The sequence below is a fragment of the Arachis stenosperma genome, chromosome 8 (genome assembly GCF_014773155.1).
Source record: "Arachis stenosperma cultivar V10309 chromosome 8, arast.V10309.gnm1.PFL2, whole genome shotgun sequence".
Lineage (NCBI taxonomy): Eukaryota > Viridiplantae > Streptophyta > Magnoliopsida > Fabales > Fabaceae > Arachis > Arachis stenosperma.
Window position 1 is genome coordinate 49,804,036 of NC_080384.1, and position 17,867 is coordinate 49,821,902.

Consider the following 17,867-nt stretch of genomic DNA (forward strand, 5'->3'; position numbering starts at 1 on the left):
TACTCCTTGAAGAGATCAGTTATTTTCATATTCATTGGCACCATCATTGAATTCTTTATTGAAGTCGTTCATTAAATATGCCCGTTTTTACTTGTCCTACATTATTGTCTTATTTCATGTATTTTTTGTTCTCGTGCTTGAGTACTGTTCAAGCCATTCTTTCTCTTTTGATTTCCCATTAATCTTTTTATGCCATTTTTGGTTGGAGAACGTTGCCATAGGTATTTTTCTCAACTCCTTGCTTCACCTCTTTGTTTCGTTGTAGAACCATTATGATCTTGAGTGTCTTCGACTTGGTGCTTTAGTTTAATTTAGTGCATTATTCTTGTTATGATTCCAATAAGCTAATTTAGCTACGAGAGTTTGATTTAATTTACACTTGAAGCTATTTTGTTGCTGTTACATCATAAGTTCTTACTTTCGTGGTAGGCAAGAGTCACTTCAATTTCTATTTTACTTAGAATTTGATACATATGTTGCTCCTAATAAGTAATGAATGTTGTTTATGCAGTTAAATAATTTTGGAAAAACAACAGCGGATGTCACCTTGCTTTTCACATGGACTGTAAGTGAAGCTTTTTTGTTGACTATTTACTGTTACACTGTTGGTGTTTTAATGTTTTATCCTATTCTGGCGACCATTTTAATTCAAAGATGTAAGAAAATTGTGACTTGTTCACCTTCTTTGTGAAAATCTCCCATTTGATTGCTTTTTTATTCTAACATTCAAGATACATATTATGTCATGCTGGGGTGAATGACAAAGTTATTCATTGCATCAGATTGGAGCAGCTGTTGCAGCAACTCTGACTATTGCTTCAGATGCTCAACAAACCGTCACATTTTCACTAGCATGAGACTTCCCTGAAGTCAAGTTCCGGCAGGAAGGGTTTACAACAGGTTGTTGTATAAAATTTCCTGTCTGAAGACTATGCTTAACTGACAAAACTTAACAGGCGTTACACTAAATTCTTTGGTACAAATGGGGTTGCAGCTGCAAAGATTGTGCATGATGCTATTATCGGCAATACTCTTTGATGAGATACATTAAATTTTGTATTTCTGTGGTTGGGATTGCTCCATCTTACTCTTCTTCTCACAACTTATCTTTCGAGCAATTTATCAAACAATAGTGGTGCATTCATGATGGCTCAAGAGTTACTTGGAGCTTCACAGATACACTGATTCGAAGGAAGGTTTCACTCTTCTTATACCCTCTTGTTGGACTAAGGTAAAATTATTTACCCATTTTTTTGAATAACCTTAATCTTTGATAAGCTTTTTCTACTGTGAAGAATTGCGTATGTTTGGTATGATGTGTTGGAAAATGATTCAATAGAGTTAAATGGAAATGGGATGAGGTGGGTAAAATATTGAGTTAAAATCTAGCTGTTAGTGTATAACTCTTTTACACAGACATTAAAATTTGTTTCTTGTTGAGATTGAGGTGTAGAAGTTAACCACTTTTTGTCTATATAGCAATAGTTTGATTTGATATTAATTTAGAAGACTTTTGCTTTGAAAATGCATAAAATTTAAACTTAGATGAAATGGAAATGGAATGTATTGGATGAAACTGATCATATTTTATAAAAAGTTGTTACAATGAATAGGTGGATGCGGCAACTGCTTTGTTTCAAGATGCAAGTATGGGGAGCAACAACATTGGGGTTGTCGTGAACCCAGTTCGTCTTGCAAATCTTGGAGACTTCGGGATCCCCGAGTTTGTAGCTGATAAGCATTTACAAGCAGAAAGGCGTAAGGTAAGGTTCTTGTTTCCATTGCTGGAACTTTCTATGACCAATGCAAAATTTGAGTGAAGTGTTGATGGTATTGATTAGAAGAATCTCCCTGTACTTCTTGGGTAACAACATAAGCAAGGGAACAATGAGCTGGAAATTTTTCTTGGATTAGTTTGATTCTGTTGTGAACAGATTTTAGCTAATACATTACACTCTTTAGGTGTGGCCCTTTTCCGAATCCTGTGTTAATGCGGATGCTTGTTCACCAGGCTAACCCTGTTGCTTCTATATTTCGACGAAAGGAATAATGGCCATTACATATAGTTTGCTCTGCATTTAACAACTAAAGTACGAAGGCAAAAAGCTTATTTCTCTGAAATAGTGAAATATTCCTTCTGTGTTAATAATTGTCTTTGATCCTAGGGGATAATCAAATGTCTATGTGATTGTATATCATTTTAACTTGTGTGTATTATTCTCCTCATGTTCAGGAAAGTACAAAGGAAGCTGAATTAATTGCAGCTTCAGAAAGATCAGGGGATGGAGGTTTGCAAATTTATGAATTTGAATACATCATTGATAGTACTCGTGGAGGAAAGAAGAGGATATTGACCTCAAAGAAACTCTATCTTCTTAACATTGTTCATTCTGATAAACCAGAGAGTCCTCTTGAGCCACATAAACAAATTATTTTAGATCAAGTTCTCCATTCCTTTAATGCAGCAGCTTAAAACTTTGGAATGAAAATCTCATTTCTTCTCTGATTACTCTCCCTCTTTTAAATTTTGGTTCTTAAAATATGGCAATTGATTTATGTTCAGTCTTGGTTGAAAGTCATAAAAAATCAACCAGACTGAAATTCTAGTGTATAGATTTTATATCCTTATGTTTTAACTTACATAGCTACATATTACTTAAAACAGTTGAACATTATATCTTTTTAAAAGGAAAAATGTTGCAGGAGGTGTGTAATTATTTTCAACAAAGATAAAAATGTTGATTGCATGAGCAAATTATTTTCAGAAGATTATAGCAAGCAAGGTCTCAACTAGATTTAATTCATGATCCTTCCTCTCTTAAGCTATTTATGAAGAAAGAGAAAAAAAAATACATAGTTATAATTATATAACTGAAAACGGAAATCTAAATATTTTGGCTCAGAAATATTGTTGGTTAAATCATAGTTTGAATTTTGGATATAGTTAGCTGTGTAAATAGGAGTGTTAAATAAATTGGTCCATTTAGTCTAGTTCGTTTAAATCTACTATAAATTTAAATGGATGAACTAATTATATATCAAATATATATGGATACAACAACAACAACAAAGCCTTGTCCCACTAAGTGGGGTCGGCTACATGAATCAAACAATGCCATTGTACTTTGTCATGTATCATGTCTACAAAGAGACCGTTTACATGTAGATCTCGTTTGACCACCTCATGGATGGTCTTCTTAGGTCTTCCTCTGCCTTTCGCCATTTGTCCATCTTCCATCTCATCCACTCTCCTGACTGGATGTTCTATCGGTCTTCTTCTCACATGTCCAAACCACCTAAGACGCGATTCAACCATCTTTTCCACAATGGGTGCTACTCCAACTCTCTCTCTTATATCTTCATTCCTTATTTTATCCAATCGCGTATGACCACTCATCTATCTCAACATTTTCATCTCTGCCACACTTAGCTTATGTTCGTGCTCCCCTTTAACCGCCCAAAACTCCGTACCATACAGTATAGCCGGTCTTATAGCGGTGCGATAGAATTTACCTTTAAGTTTTAAATGCACTTTTTTGTCACATATAAAACCATATGCACTCCACCATTTTGACCAACCTACTTGGATCCTATGATTTACATCATGTTCAATCTCTCTATTATCCTGTATGATGCACCTAAGATACTTAAAACTTTTAACATTTCCTAGGATGTTTTCTCCAATCTTCACCTCTACATTGAGGTTTTCCCTTCTCAAACTGAACTTACATTCCATATATTCCGTCTTGCTATGGCTTATGCGCAGACCATACACTTCTAAAGTTTCTCTCCATAACTCAAACTTCTTATTTAGGTCTTCCCTTGACTCTCACATAAGGACGATATCATCGGCAAAAAGCATGCACCATGGCACAGGCTCTTGGATGTGCTCTGTGAGTACTTCCAAGACTAATGTGAAAAGGTATGGACTTAAGGATGATCCCTGGTGTAATCCTATACCAATAGGAAATTTCTCCGTCACACCACCTAGAGTCTTCACACTAATTGTGACCCCATCATACATGTCTTTAATTGCTCGAATATATGCGATCCTTACTCTCCTCTTTTCTAAAACCTTCCATAAGACCACCCTTGGTACCCTATCATACGCTTTTTCTAAATCGATAAACACTATATGTAGATCCCTTTTTATTACTACGATACCTCTCCATCATCCTTCTTAATAGGTATATCGCTTCAGTGGTAGATCTTCCTGGCATAAATCCAAATTGGTTCTCTGTTACTTGTGTCTCTTTTCTCAACCTCCGTTCTATCACCCTTTCCCATAACTTCATAGTATGACTTATAAGTTTAATCCCTCTATAGTTTCCGCAACTCTGTATATCCCCCTTATTCTTGTAGATAGGTACCAAGTTGCTCTTTCTCCACTCATCAGACATCTTTTTTGACATTAAAATCTCATTAAAAAAATTGGTTAACCAGTTGATGCCTTTTTTCTCCAAGACCCTTCCAAACCTCAATCAGGGTATTATCAGGTCCTATTGTCCTGCCATTTTTCATCTGCTTTAGAGCCTTTTTTACCTCAAAGTCTCGAATCCTTCGATAGTAGTCAAAGTTTTGATCTTCTTCCCTTGTGCATAATCGACCAAGGCTCGGAAGAGTCTTCTGTTCCTCATTAAATAACTCGTAGAAGTAGCTCTTCCACCTTTCATTAATCTTCTCCTCTTGAGCCAACACCTCTCCATCCTTATCCTTTATGCACTTAACCTGATCCAAATCTCTCGTTCTTCTTTCCCGGCTCTTTGCAATTCTATATATAACTTTTTCTCTTTCTTTCGTACCCAAAGACTGGTAGAGACCCTCATATGCTCTTGTTTTTGTTTCACTTACAGCCACTTTTGTCTCTTTCTTAGCCGCCTTATATTTCTCCCAGTTATCTGCATTGCGGCATAAAGACCACTCTTTAAAGCATTCGCTTTTTATCTTTATCTTTTCTTGTATACTCGCATTCCACCACCAAGACTCCTTGTCTCTTGGTCCTATTCCTTTAGATTCACCAAAACTTTCTTTTGATGTTCTTCTAATAACTTCTGTCATCTCCCTCCACATCTCTTCCGCGCTTCCATTCCCATCCCACTTTGCCTTTTCTCCTACCCGTCTTAGGAAGCTTCTTTGTTCCTCACCTTTCATCCGCCACCACATCGTCCTTGGGTTCTTCGTATGATGTCTTTTCCTCAACTTTTACTCAACGCGAAAATCCATGACGAGTACCCTATGTTGTGTTGTCAAACTCTCTCTTGGGATAATTTTACAATTAATGCAAAATTTCCGGTCGACTCTCCTCAACAAGAAGAAGTTGATTTGAGAGCTTGTCATGCCACTCTTATAGATTATAAGATGTTCGTCTCTCTTTTTAAAACATGTATTTGCGATGAGAAGATCAAAGGTTGAGGAAAAGTCCAAAATAGTTTTACCCTCGGCATTGATCACCCCGAAATCATGACCTCCGTGAATACTCCCATATCCAGTCACTTCTCTCCCAACATGGCCATTTAAATCTCCTCCTAAGAAAATCTTATCTCCCAAAGGTATGCCTTGAACCAAACTTTCTAGATCCTCTCAAAACCTTATCTTGTGTTGTTCGTCCGAACCCACTTGCGGTGCATAGGCGCTAATCACATGGAAAGCACCTCCCTCCACCACAAGTTTGATAGAGATAATCCGATCTCCCACACTCTTGACATCCACTACGTCCTTCTTCCACTGCTTATCCACAATTATTCCAACCCCATTCCTATTCTTCACCTTTCCTGTATACCAAAGTTTGAAACCAGAAGTATCCAATTCCCTAGCCTTTGCACAAACCCATTTCGTTTCTTGTAGGCACATAATGTTCATCTTCCTCCTTGTCATGGTGTCCACCACCTCCATGGACTTTCCTGTTAGAGTGCCTATGTTCCATGTCCCAAATCTCAACCTTCTGTCGCTTCGACCTTTACTTTTTACTTTGTGAACTAGCTTATTTACCCTCGTCCGTTCACGAAAACGCGAGAACCCTTGCTCATTTAACACTACATCCGGGTACCGATGCAACGACTCTTGCTTTGACATCGTACTCGAGCCATACGGCGCGTTGCTTCCGAACAATGACCTAGCTTTAGCGCAATAATGTCTTTGATTCATGTCATGGGGGTTCGTCTATATTTTTATGTTAGTTGCCGAAAACCTAACACAGCCCTCCTCCTTTATCCGGGTTTGGAACCAGTTATGTACCGCAAGTGTAACATAGGCGGAGTTATCAAATATATATGGATATTCAAAATAAAAGTTTAATCTATTTTTTTAAAAATCTATCATGCTAAACGAGTTATTTTTTTTTGTTAATTTCTTATCTAAATAGATAACTTGTAATTAAAGCATGTGTACAAGGCAGGAAAAGAGGATTAGATTGTTGGCTACTTGGACAGAAAAAGTTTGAAGTCTCACCCAAATTTTCATTCTATAGATATCCTACAAGGCAAATTATTGCAGATGATTTTAGAAGGACACACTATTTCGATTAGAAAGCAATAATAAATATTATTAATTAAGTTAATTATATAATTTAAAATTATGAATAATTTTTTAAATAATAATAAAAAAATAAGATCATTAATTTAATATTCTACAAGATTTATAAAAGAATTATAATAAATCAACTCTCCATAAATTATATATTAACTCTATAAAAAAATTATATATTAAATATTATTTACCTAATAATATAATATAAATTTTATCTTATGACTAATTATACATTAAATATTATTCTCCTCTCTTGAGTTTTGGTTTTTAAAATATGACAATTGATTTATGTTTCCGTCTTGGTTGAAAATCATAAAAATCAACCAGACTAAAACTTTTAATACAATTTTTAGTAATTAAAAGTCAAATGATTAAAATCATTGAATGCTAAATATTTTTCACCGAATTAATTTTTTTTATTGAAATTAAAAAAAAGTGAGTTGTTAATTAATTCTAAATTTAAATTTAAATATTAATAAAAAATAAAATATTATTTTAAATTTTATCTCATTAATTAGACTTAATTTTAAAATAAAAAATTATTTTATACACTATATTAATGGATAATATGATCATTTGCTTTTTTAATAATAATTATTGCCAAATAAAATAAATTTTAAAAAATACACTAGCTAGTTTTATTGTTTAGAAAACAAATTTAAATCTTTTTTCTATGTTCTATACATGAGAATCTTTTTTATGTATTTAAAACTTTCTACATTTAGTCACCAGAAAAAAAAACTTTCTACATTTACATATAACACGAAAACAAAAAACCTTAAAATTAATTTAAATATGAAATTTTTGAAATGAAATCTTTTCTATTTTTAACTTGAATCTAATCTAATTAACAAACTCTAGCTAACAAGTGAGCTTATATAAATGTTGTGTTGAAGAAAAGGAATCGAAGCAAGAAGCTAACTAAGAAGGCGACTACTTAAAAGCAAGAATGAGTCAAGAGAATTCAGATGTGTTGAGGATGATAGAGGCAGAGCTTTTTGTCGAAGACGACAATGTGGGTGGTAATCCGCCGCCTCAGCCCCAGCCTGATTGGGATATAGAGAAGATGTTAGAGCTGATTGCCGGCGACGTCGGTGGTCATCAACTACTTCAACCTCAACCTCAGTCCAACCTGCACTCAGATAAAAGGAATATGACAGAGCAGTTGGATAATCAACCACCTCGTTCTTGGAACGACAACAAGGAGAACACGAAGAAGAGAAGAAGAAGAAGAAGGAGTGAAGAGCAATCAGATTCTGCAATGATGAATCCGTGGGATATGATAGACTTTGATGTCGATGAAGCACCGCAGTTTCAGTTTGAGTATCCGCCTCTGCCTGAGCCCGTCTGGAATGGGGACGAAAACAATGTAGGTGAGCCGTGTGCCATGGACGTGAGTGGTAATCAACCACCTCAGCCGGTTATTGATTCGTGTTTCCCGGAAGCTATGAAGAGGACAGAGCACTATTGGGGAAGCCAACCACTTCAGTCTCAGCCTGAGCCATGTGCCATGGACGTGAGTGGTAATGAACCACCTCAGCCAGTTATTGATGAGTGTTTCCCGGAAGTTATGAAGAGGACAGAGCACTATTGGGGAAGCCCATCATCTGGTTTTCAACCACTTCAGTCTCAGTCTCAGTCTCAGTCACGTGCCATTGACGTGTGTGGTAACCAACCACTTCAGTCTCAATCTCAGACGGATATAGTAAGGACGCTGACGGATGAGTTTTTCGCTGACACCTGTGGTTATCCACTACCTCAGCCTCAGCCTCAGCCTCAGCCTCAGCCTCAGTGGGATACCAGTAGGAACATGTTAGAGCTGATTCCCGATGTGGGTGGTCATCAACCACTTCAACCTCAACCTCCGGTCTGGACTTGGGAGGAGAACAAAGCATTTGAGTCAATTATTACCAGTTGTTTTCAGGATGATATCCAGAACCGCTGGGAGGACGTGGCTGCTCGTCTCCCCGGCAGGACCCCGACACAGCTGCAAGAACGCTTTCAGAAGCTGATGAACGACATCAATAACATGACCATCATGATGGAACACAACCCTCTCTCCATCCCTATCAATGCAACAACACCACCACCACCATCACACCCTTATTCCACTCATCATCATCACAGGTCCATATTCTCAATATTTTCATTCTTATTAAACTATTCTTCAACCTTAATCCATGACAACAATAAAAAAGTCTAGTGTCCCACAAATTCAACTCAACAGAATACATAAATTCAATTACAATTTTTTTAATCTAAAATCACAAAACAAATTAGAATTAAATTTATGTATTTTGTTAGGCTGAATTTGTGGCCACGAGACCTCTTTATTGTTGTCAGGGACTAAGGTGGAAGAGTAGTTTAATAGACTAAAATTATAATTAAATTTATATATTCTATTGGGCTGAATTTGTGGATCACAACTTTATTGTTGTTATGGGGTAAGGTGGAAGAGTAGTTTAATAATTCCCTTCTTATTTAGCAAGGTTTATTTCTAGTATTCTTTATTTCTGTTTACTTATTCTATATTTCTTTTTTTTTTATAAATTTTATGAACAAACCTAATAAACAATGAACTTTTTAATATTTTGTTTATTATCATGGCAGGGAGGAGGTCGTGCCAGCTGCAGAGGAGGAGGTAGTGCCAACTGAACAAGAGGAGGCAGCACCAACAAAGACAGGATATCATTGGACCCAAGATGAACATAGGTATTTGTTATTATATTACTTCTTTTTATCTCTTATTTATTTATTTATTTATTATTTAGTTGAATATTGGTATTTACAAAAAAAAATGTGAAGCAACTAATATCAACTAATATTGGTATTTGATTTCAGAAGCTGATGAACGACATCAATACAATCCATGACGGTTATCCTACAAACACTCCTCTCAATGCTGCATCTCATAACATGACCATCATGATGGAACACAACCCTCTCTCCATCCCTATCAATGCAACAACACCACCACCACCATCACACCCTTATTCCACTCATCATCATCACAGGTCCGTATTCTCAATATTTTCATTCTTATTAAACTATTCTTCGATCTTAATCCATGACAACAATAAAGAAGTCTTGTGTCCCACAAATTCAACCCAACAGAATATATAAATTCAATTACAATTTTTTTAATATAAAATCAGAAAACAAATTAGAATTAAATTTATGTATTTTGTTGGGCTGAATTTGTAGGCTACGAGACCTCTTTATTGTTGTCAGGGACTAAGATAGAAGAGTAGTTTAACAGACTAAAATTGTAATTAAATTTATGTATTCTATGGGGCTGAATTTATGGATCATGAGACTTCTTTATTGTTGTCATGGGCTAAGGTAGAAGAGTAGTTTAATAATGGATTTGGATCCTCTAAAGTTTGAATTTCACTTTAGAGAGTAAAGTGTGATCTTCTACCCTTGAATAGTTTTTCTCTCATATTTATTCTTGGTCCCACTTATGAAATGAATGTTGAGAGATCACACTTTACTCTCTAAAGTAAAGTTCAAACTTTAGAGGATCCAAATCCTTTAATAATTCCCTTCTTATTTAGCAAGGTTTATTTCTCGTATTCTTTATTTCTGTTTACTTATTCTATATTTCTTTTTTTTTTATAAATTTTATGAACAAACCTAATAAACAACGAACTTTTTAATATTTTGTTTATTATCATGGCAGGGAGGAGGTCGTGCCAGCTGCAGAGGAGGAGGTAGTGCCAACTGAACAAGAGGAGGCAGCACCAACAAATACAGGATATCATTGGACCGAAGATGAACATAGGTATTTGTTATTATATTACTTCTTTTTATCTCTTATTTATTTATTTATTTATTATTTAGTTGAATATTGGTATTTACAAAAAAAAATGTGAAGCAACTAATATCAACATATAGAAGCAATTCTCTTGAATTAGATATATCTCTAACTTGTTCATGATGATTGTATGTTGTCTACAATATATAAATCTAGCACCTCCTTTTTGCAAGATCGACTTCAACGCTCTCTTGTTAATTAAAGCTTGCATACATCAGTGTTTTTATGCATCAATAACTAGTAATTTTTATTGATTGCTAAATTTATTTTGTTTTGACCGTGGTTGGCATAATAAGGTTTCTAGTTGGACTAAAAATAAAAAAATAAAAAAAATTGTTTGATATCTAAAAATATCGTTACTAATTAAATAGTTTATGTTTTTATTTAAAAATTTTTAGTATAAAATTTGTTAATAGTTATTTCAAAAATTATATTTTGGTAGGTTATTTCTTAGAGGATACCAAAAAGAAGGTTCACACTGGAAAAAATTTTCAGAATATTATGTAAAAACAAAAACTTCTAGTCAAATTTCCAGTCATGCTCAGAAATATTTTTTACATCAAGAAGATTTGGCTAAAGGAAAAAAGTTAAGAAAAAGCATTTTTGATGTAATTTGATCATCGTAAGTCATTTCTTTATTCCCAATTAGTTAATTTAATTCAATTTTTACTAATATAGAAAACATTTAATTTGCTATTTTAAACTCTTTTAAGTTATTATCCATAATAGTTACACTATTTTAATTGTTTTTCAATGTAGATATTGTACCCTATTCCAAGATTTTTAATGGATGGAGGAGGATTTGCTTAAAGGAGGAAGAACATGTAAATGGTTGCACATATCTAATTGCCCTATTTAAGTTGCACATATCTAGTTCGAGTTAATTGTTAGCTAGTTTTGTAAATCAATATAGATGTAATTGTGATTCATAACATTTTTATCAATAATATTTGATTTTCTAGTTCTTTGGCCTTGATGGCAATGCCGAAAAGGACGGTGAACTAGATTTTATCAAAAGTCTTGATGGGTATACCAAAAGGACTTTTGGTAAAAAAGATGTATCTTTTTAAAAGATTATTAACTTCAAATGTGTTAATTAAACAGATATGTAAAAATTTTTAGTTAATTTTATACTTTTATTAATGATTACTTCTTTTTCATATTTTATTTGGTTGTCATTGAAGTTGAGAGTTAGTATAAGAACTTGACATTAATTAGATTATAGACAAAATATTTGATACTAATTAGCTTGTTAAGTATTTACACAATTACTCCAATTAACTTGTGTGCTGTATTTACATGATGCCAGTAACAAAATTTTGTTTTATTAATGTTATTATTGCCTTTTTTTTATGAATGAGAATAAGTGACTTTTGTAATAACACTTTTGTTGTTCTTATTTATCATGAAAATCATATTTACCAAATTTTAAAAATATATATTGCAGAGGTTTATAACCCCCACAATTTTTACAATTAAATTTAAAAAATGCTGGTCTTACAAAGCTGCTCAATTGCTTCTACATCCAAACAAACACAAAAATAAAGCAACCTAAAGATGGCTAAAATATCACAAGAGTAAAGTAATAACAAATCAAGAGTTCAAGACAATGATATCTCTGAAACAAAATGCCAGAAGTAAAATGCATATTTTGTCATTTTGATAATGGTCTTCCCTACGTAGTAAAGCAGCTGAGATTGAATGCAAAAAGTGGAGGGCTAAGGAGATATTTCATACTGATAATGATCTGCCAAAGAAAAGGAGAAGATGGAAAATGTCAAATTAGTCTTAGAATGAAATTAAGCAGATACTAAAAAAAAAAAGATTTTTTTTAACAAAAAAAGCTCAACACACTAAAGTGGAGCGACCATAAAAAGAGAAGTTTGTTTACCTTTGTTTCTAAATTGCACAAAGGAGTGTGAAATGCTCACTGAACACTGTTGCAAAACAAAAAAAAAGTTCATTCAAGCTCTGAGAAATTATAAATATGGTTACAAATATATGTAAAAATATCGGATTACAGATTGATATGGAAACACATTAACTGTGACTAGCTAGGAGTATAAATGAAACAAACACAAGAAAACAAAATCTTGATTTAGATAAAATTGTATTGGTCTTTCATCCATGGCGTCAATGCTTGGTAAAGGAACCAACAATCAAGAGGACTCTACTTCCTGCCAAAGCCATAACACAAACACAATGTCATACAAATTTTAAATGTGTCATATCAAACGGTTAAAATATAGATGTATGAACTATATGCAAAAATGATTTGATGATGACATGTTTCATATAATGTTAGAGCAGTAAACTACTTCCTCTTGGATGTTTTGGATGTTGGAACAACCAAACCTCTCTTCTCTAAACTTTTATATTGATCCTTTATAAGGGTACAACAACCCTACATATATATCATAGAAATTGAAAAGTTACTTGGATGTTTAAAAAAAAAACAGAAAACGGAAAACAAAAAGTAAGCAAGAGAATTTTTACAAGCTTACTTAAGCTTCTGGATGGATCCATTTATTTCGTCGATCAGGAGAACTTGAACGGGAGCAGGCTCAAACTTATTAACAAATTGTGATAAATATACTCTCACAAAGAATTATGTGTATGGAATAATATGTGTTAGGTCAAAAGCAGTGAAGTACCCTTAGCATGTTCTCTCATTCGAATAACTAAGATTTTGATAGCAAATTAAGATAAATAGAAAAGACTACTTACTTGTGTTTTCCTAAGCGTGGTGGCTGTGCCTTTAACCTCTCTTGTTTAGCATCTTCGCGCCTGAGTCGTTTCTTCTGCTTTTCCTCATCTTCTTGCTTGATTTCCTCCATAATTTCAGGTATGCTGTAACCAGAAGAATCAACACAGCTCAAATACCACGCTTTGTTGTGTTTGGAAATATAAAAAATGATCATACTACCTGTCAATTTCTTTCGACAATTCCTCCAACTTCTTAGCTACAGCCTCTTTTTTCTGTTGTTCTTTGTGCCTGAGTCTCTAGTTCAACTCAACTCTAGTGACCCTCTTTGTTTTGATAGGCCTGTTGGATGAATATTCAAGCAAATACAAATATATCAGATTTTTAGTTGGGATGTATGGAACCTATTTACAATTACAAGCATAATATGAGTCAACATAAAAATAATAATAAATAAAAAAAACAATACAATGACCATAAAATAACTTACATCGGACATCTAATCATCTAACCAAGATTGTATACTTTTTGGAACTCGCCTTGACTTGGGTTTTAGAGTAGAAAGAAACATTAGAATTTGGTTTATGTTTAAAATTGCCACTAAAGGCATAATTCACATGGGGAGGCTATGGTCCTTGCAAGCATTTGTTAGCCTCAAACCACTTCAAATTAAATGCACTAGTGAAATCATCAACATTAAAAACATGAGTAGACTTAATAGTCTCAATATCAACCAAGATTCATGACCTATCTTCTAAGCTCCCATTTCCAAACTCAAAGGGTATTATCACTTGATTATGACAAATTTATAGAAATATTTGTAAAAATTATTCTCACACTGCAATTTACAACTTGGTTTAGATATTCTGATATTGAATGGAATATACTAAAAGGATTCTCTATTGAGCTTTCTCTTCTTCTTGGATAAATCAAAACAATCAATTTAATTAGTAGAAAAACCTAAGAGCAGAGTTAGCAAAAAATAGAACAAAAAAAAAACCATGAAGAGAAAACCAGAAGTGAAGGTGCACTTCTCCTCTTGTAAACAGCTGAAAACCTAGCAGAAAAAAAGAAGAAAAATAAACCACAAGAGCAGATTCGAACCGCGCACAGCGCTACGCTGATCTGGCAGAGCAGAGGGAGCAGAAGAAGCAGAGGAGCTAGCAGAGCGTAGAAACTTTGGGGAAAGAAAGAGCAAATAGCGGCTTCTCTCCAATCTGTCACGGGAATCGCCGCTAAACTGCAGACAGCGGCTGTTTTTGAAACCGCTAAACTTGGTTTAAATTTGTAGTTATCAATTAATTATTATTAATATTTTTAATAATATAAAATTATATTTAATAATATAAAATTATATATTTTTTATAATTAAATAATAACTAAATTTTAATAAAAATGTTGCTTCTTAAAACTCTCACATTAAATAATATATGTTTTTTTTTCTAAATCAGCTATATTTTTCATATAAAGTTCATTCATAATTATTTCAAAATATATTTGTCTTGTTAGGTTATTTTTGAAGAACTTAAATAATCAGGATATAAATCATATTGATCAAACATTTTAGAAAATGATGTTAAAACCAAATTTCAAGTATAAATTGTTAGTTATATTAGCTTGAGAAGCTTCAAAAATTATTTGTTTAAGCTTTTAACTTATAAAAAATAGTAATATTAATATTTGAGAAAAGGACAAATAGGTCCCTGACCTTTTGCCCCGCAGACATTTTTGTCCCTGAGCATTTGAAAATACATTTAAATCCCCGACCTTCACAAATTTTGGACGGATGAGTCCCTCCGTCCAATTGCCTCCGTCAGACCCAACAGAAAAGTCTGACGTGGCATGACGGATTAACATGTGGACTGCTGACTGGAAGATGTACTTTTAAAAATTGGACAAATAAGTCCCTGTACCTAAAAAAAAATCAAAGAGTGGAAACGAAGCGTTTAGATTTAGAACATTGAAGAACACAGTGTGCAGATTCGTCGATCTTCCTTCGTCTATACTTCTCAACCATGAAACATATTAATCATCAAAGCCTGACATCACTCATAAGTCATAATGAAACAAATTATGGACGAAAGTAAACAAGCAACCTGGCTGTTGAGTTGTAGTTGCATTTGACAGAAATGAAGAAACAACAGGATCCCCCTTTTGGATTGAAACAACATTCTCCGGGTTAAGGTTAGTATCCGGAATAACCGAGATTTGTGCCTCAGCCTACATTTTTTTCACCCTGGTATATGCTCATTCTATGGTATTCAATTGCACCAAAGATACAAGATTTAGTTCCCTGTGATCAACAACAAAAACCATTTTTTTTCTGAGAATAAAAATTATGCCTCAGCTGCAACTCACTTGAATAACTTGTGGATCATATTTTTTTTTTAATTTAGGTACACAGCCAAAATTCACAATGTAGCTTACAGGCACAAAAAAAAATCACTAGCATCAGTCTTATTTCCATTGGCCTACTTCACCTTCTTGTAACCTAATTTCCCAATCAATGACGCATACAGTTTTTCAAGGTCCACCCCTTTGCTGAAGAATCTGTCAATCCACAAGTACCCTCCACCTCTCAAAACCCTATCCACATCAAACAGCAAGAACTCCATCATCGTCACTGGAATCCACCGGTTCACGGCACACCCGCACCGCACAAGGTCGACCACTCCGTCGAACACCGGTAGCCGCTGCTGCAGCGGCACGTGAAGTGGCACAAGCCCCTTAGCGCCACCGCTTCGCTGTATGGCACACCCATGCGCATAGTCGTCGTCACAACTGTCACGTTGCGGAGCTTCGTCGTGGCGGCGAATGACCCAGTGCCGCCACCGACATCGAAGCCCAGTCGGATGACTGACTTTGTGGACTTGGCGATCTGGAAGAGCTGCGAGATCGGGAGATCGAGGTCGGTCTTGTAGGTTGTGAACTTGGACGAATCGAAGGAAGGGTTGAAGCCTAGGTTAGGGTTTTGGCGGTGGAAACAATTGAAGGATTTGCAAGGGTAATGGTCCCAAATTACAGAAAAATCGGGGAGTGAAGAAGGGAAAGGGCTTGAGGGAGAGGGGATGAGGGTTTGTGCGGCACGGTTCGGGAGAAGTAGCTAGCGGTGGCGGGAGAGGGGGTGATTTTGGCAATTGGAGAGTTGAAGAGAGGTGATAGAGTGAGAGGATATTGGTGGCCACCATTGCCATCAGAAGAACAAGGTTTAGTGTCATTGAAGAAGGTGAGGATTAGTTAAAACGACGTCGTTTTGAACAACAGGGACTTATGTGTCCATTTTTCAAAAGCTCCATCCCACTAATGTGCCACGTGGGAAGCTGTGATGCCAGGTAAGCAGAGGGGAGAGCCACGTCAGCCTTTTCCGTTGGGTCTGACGGTGGCGTATGGACGGAAGGACTGATCCGTCCAACTTTTAAGAATGTCAGGGACTTAAAAGTATTTTCCAATGGTCAGGGACTAAAATGTCCGCGGGGTAAAAAGTCAGGGACTAATTTGTCCTTTTCTCTTAATATTTAGTATAATTTTTAAAATTAAACTATAATATTTTAAAAAATATTTAAGTATTTGTAGAGAAGTTTAAAAAAATAACTTCTCTTCTAATAAAAAGTTTTTTATCACATTTTTTTTAAATAAATATTTTTAAAACTAAAACTAAATACAAAATAACTTATTTATAAATAATTTTTAATATAAATATTTATTATTTAAATTTTTTTTAATTTAATTAAACTATTTAACCAATTGAAGCTACATCACATGCATAACCTTGTAACCAATACTTGGGATTTTTTTCAAATAAATAATTTAACTATTTTATTTCCCGAACTATATATTTTATAGTATATTTATCAATTTGCATCACATGATTTATCTAATTTACGGTATAAACGAGATGAATTTATGCGTGAAGACGAAGTAAGTCAAATTTTATTTGTGAACGTATTTCGTTTGCAAACCAAATATTTAAAGTTTAAAAAACACGTGTATTATTATAAAATAAATTACGATTAAATTAATATCAATTAGTACTTAAAAAATTTAGTAAAAGAGATTAAAACGAAGGATATATTTAAATAATTAATACTCAAAAAGAATACATATAAAATTTTAAATTAAATTATAGAATAAATTAGATTATTTAAATTTTAAAAAAATGAAAAAAACTTTTACGATGTAAAATAATAAATATAGTACAAATTATTTATTTTAATAAATAAAATAATTAAATTATTTATTTTAAAAAAATCTCTAATAACCAGTTCGCCATCCTTCTCTTAATTGTTTATTATTTACTTAGTTCGTACTAATTATAAAAATATTTAATTTAATTAGTTATTTTAATCTTTTTAAAGTTTAAATTATATTAATTATTCTACTTATCCTATTTAATTTTTTTTATACGGGAATAGCTCCATAATTTGAGTTTTAATTGATAAGACAATTTTTGTGAGAATGAATTTGTTAAATAAAAAAAATATTACTCAAATAAAAAAATATCTATATAAATTGATTTAATAATCATTAGTTTAAAACACACCAATTAAACGAACATACAGTTACAACTTTTGTTTTATTATGAGAGATACAAACACAGTAGTAGATACTATGGCAAAGATAACAATGAAGTTATAATTTTTGTATGTGAAACTTCTTTCACCTTAAAAAGAGTTTAAGAGTAGTCTTAAACGGGACTATCCCTCTATTTAAGTAGTTTCTTATTTTGTTTGTTTTGTTTTTCTTTGTTTAATTTATTTCAGTCATAAAAAAAACGAACATACAGTTAAAAAAACTTGTGAAATAGAAATTATTTATTTTTAA

General features: G+C 33.6%; 1 protein-coding gene, 1 long non-coding RNA gene and 1 pseudogene across 2 annotated transcripts; 1 reads left to right on the top strand and 2 right to left on the bottom strand.

Annotated features, from left to right (window-relative positions):
- Nucleotides 1-539: 539 nt before the first annotated feature.
- Nucleotides 540-2,473, top strand: LOC130946140 (psbP domain-containing protein 2, chloroplastic-like). Its single transcript, XM_057874818.1, has 5 exons — nt 540-565; nt 957-1,024; nt 1,146-1,231; nt 1,614-1,763; nt 2,234-2,473. Exons 1-5 carry the CDS (start codon nt 540-542, stop codon nt 2,471-2,473), a joined length of 570 nt encoding a protein of 189 aa, XP_057730801.1.
- A 9,364-nt stretch (nt 2,474-11,837) lies between these two features.
- Nucleotides 11,838-14,292, bottom strand: LOC130946749 (uncharacterized). The gene is made up of 4 exons (XR_009072352.1): nt 14,151-14,292; nt 13,269-13,388; nt 12,234-13,192; nt 11,838-12,089 (listed from the first exon to the last, which is right to left on the bottom strand). It is a non-coding gene; the product is annotated as an uncharacterized LOC130946749 (long non-coding RNA).
- A 1,177-nt stretch (nt 14,293-15,469) lies between these two features.
- On the bottom strand, nt 15,470-16,264 carry LOC130946141 (probable methyltransferase At1g29790; annotated as a pseudogene).
- Between the last annotated feature and the right edge of the window lie 1,603 nt (nt 16,265-17,867).

Excerpts from the sequence above, each read along its gene's own strand:
- LOC130946140 (XM_057874818.1), top strand. The coding sequence starts at position 540 with ATGTCACCTTGCTTTTCACATGGACT. Across the intron at positions 1,232-1,613 it reads TACCCTCTTGTTGGACTAAG|GTGGATGCGGCAACTGCTTT; the intron begins GTAAAATTATTT and ends TACAATGAATAG. Across the intron at positions 1,764-2,233 it reads TACAAGCAGAAAGGCGTAAG|GAAAGTACAAAGGAAGCTGA; the intron begins GTAAGGTTCTTG and ends CCTCATGTTCAG.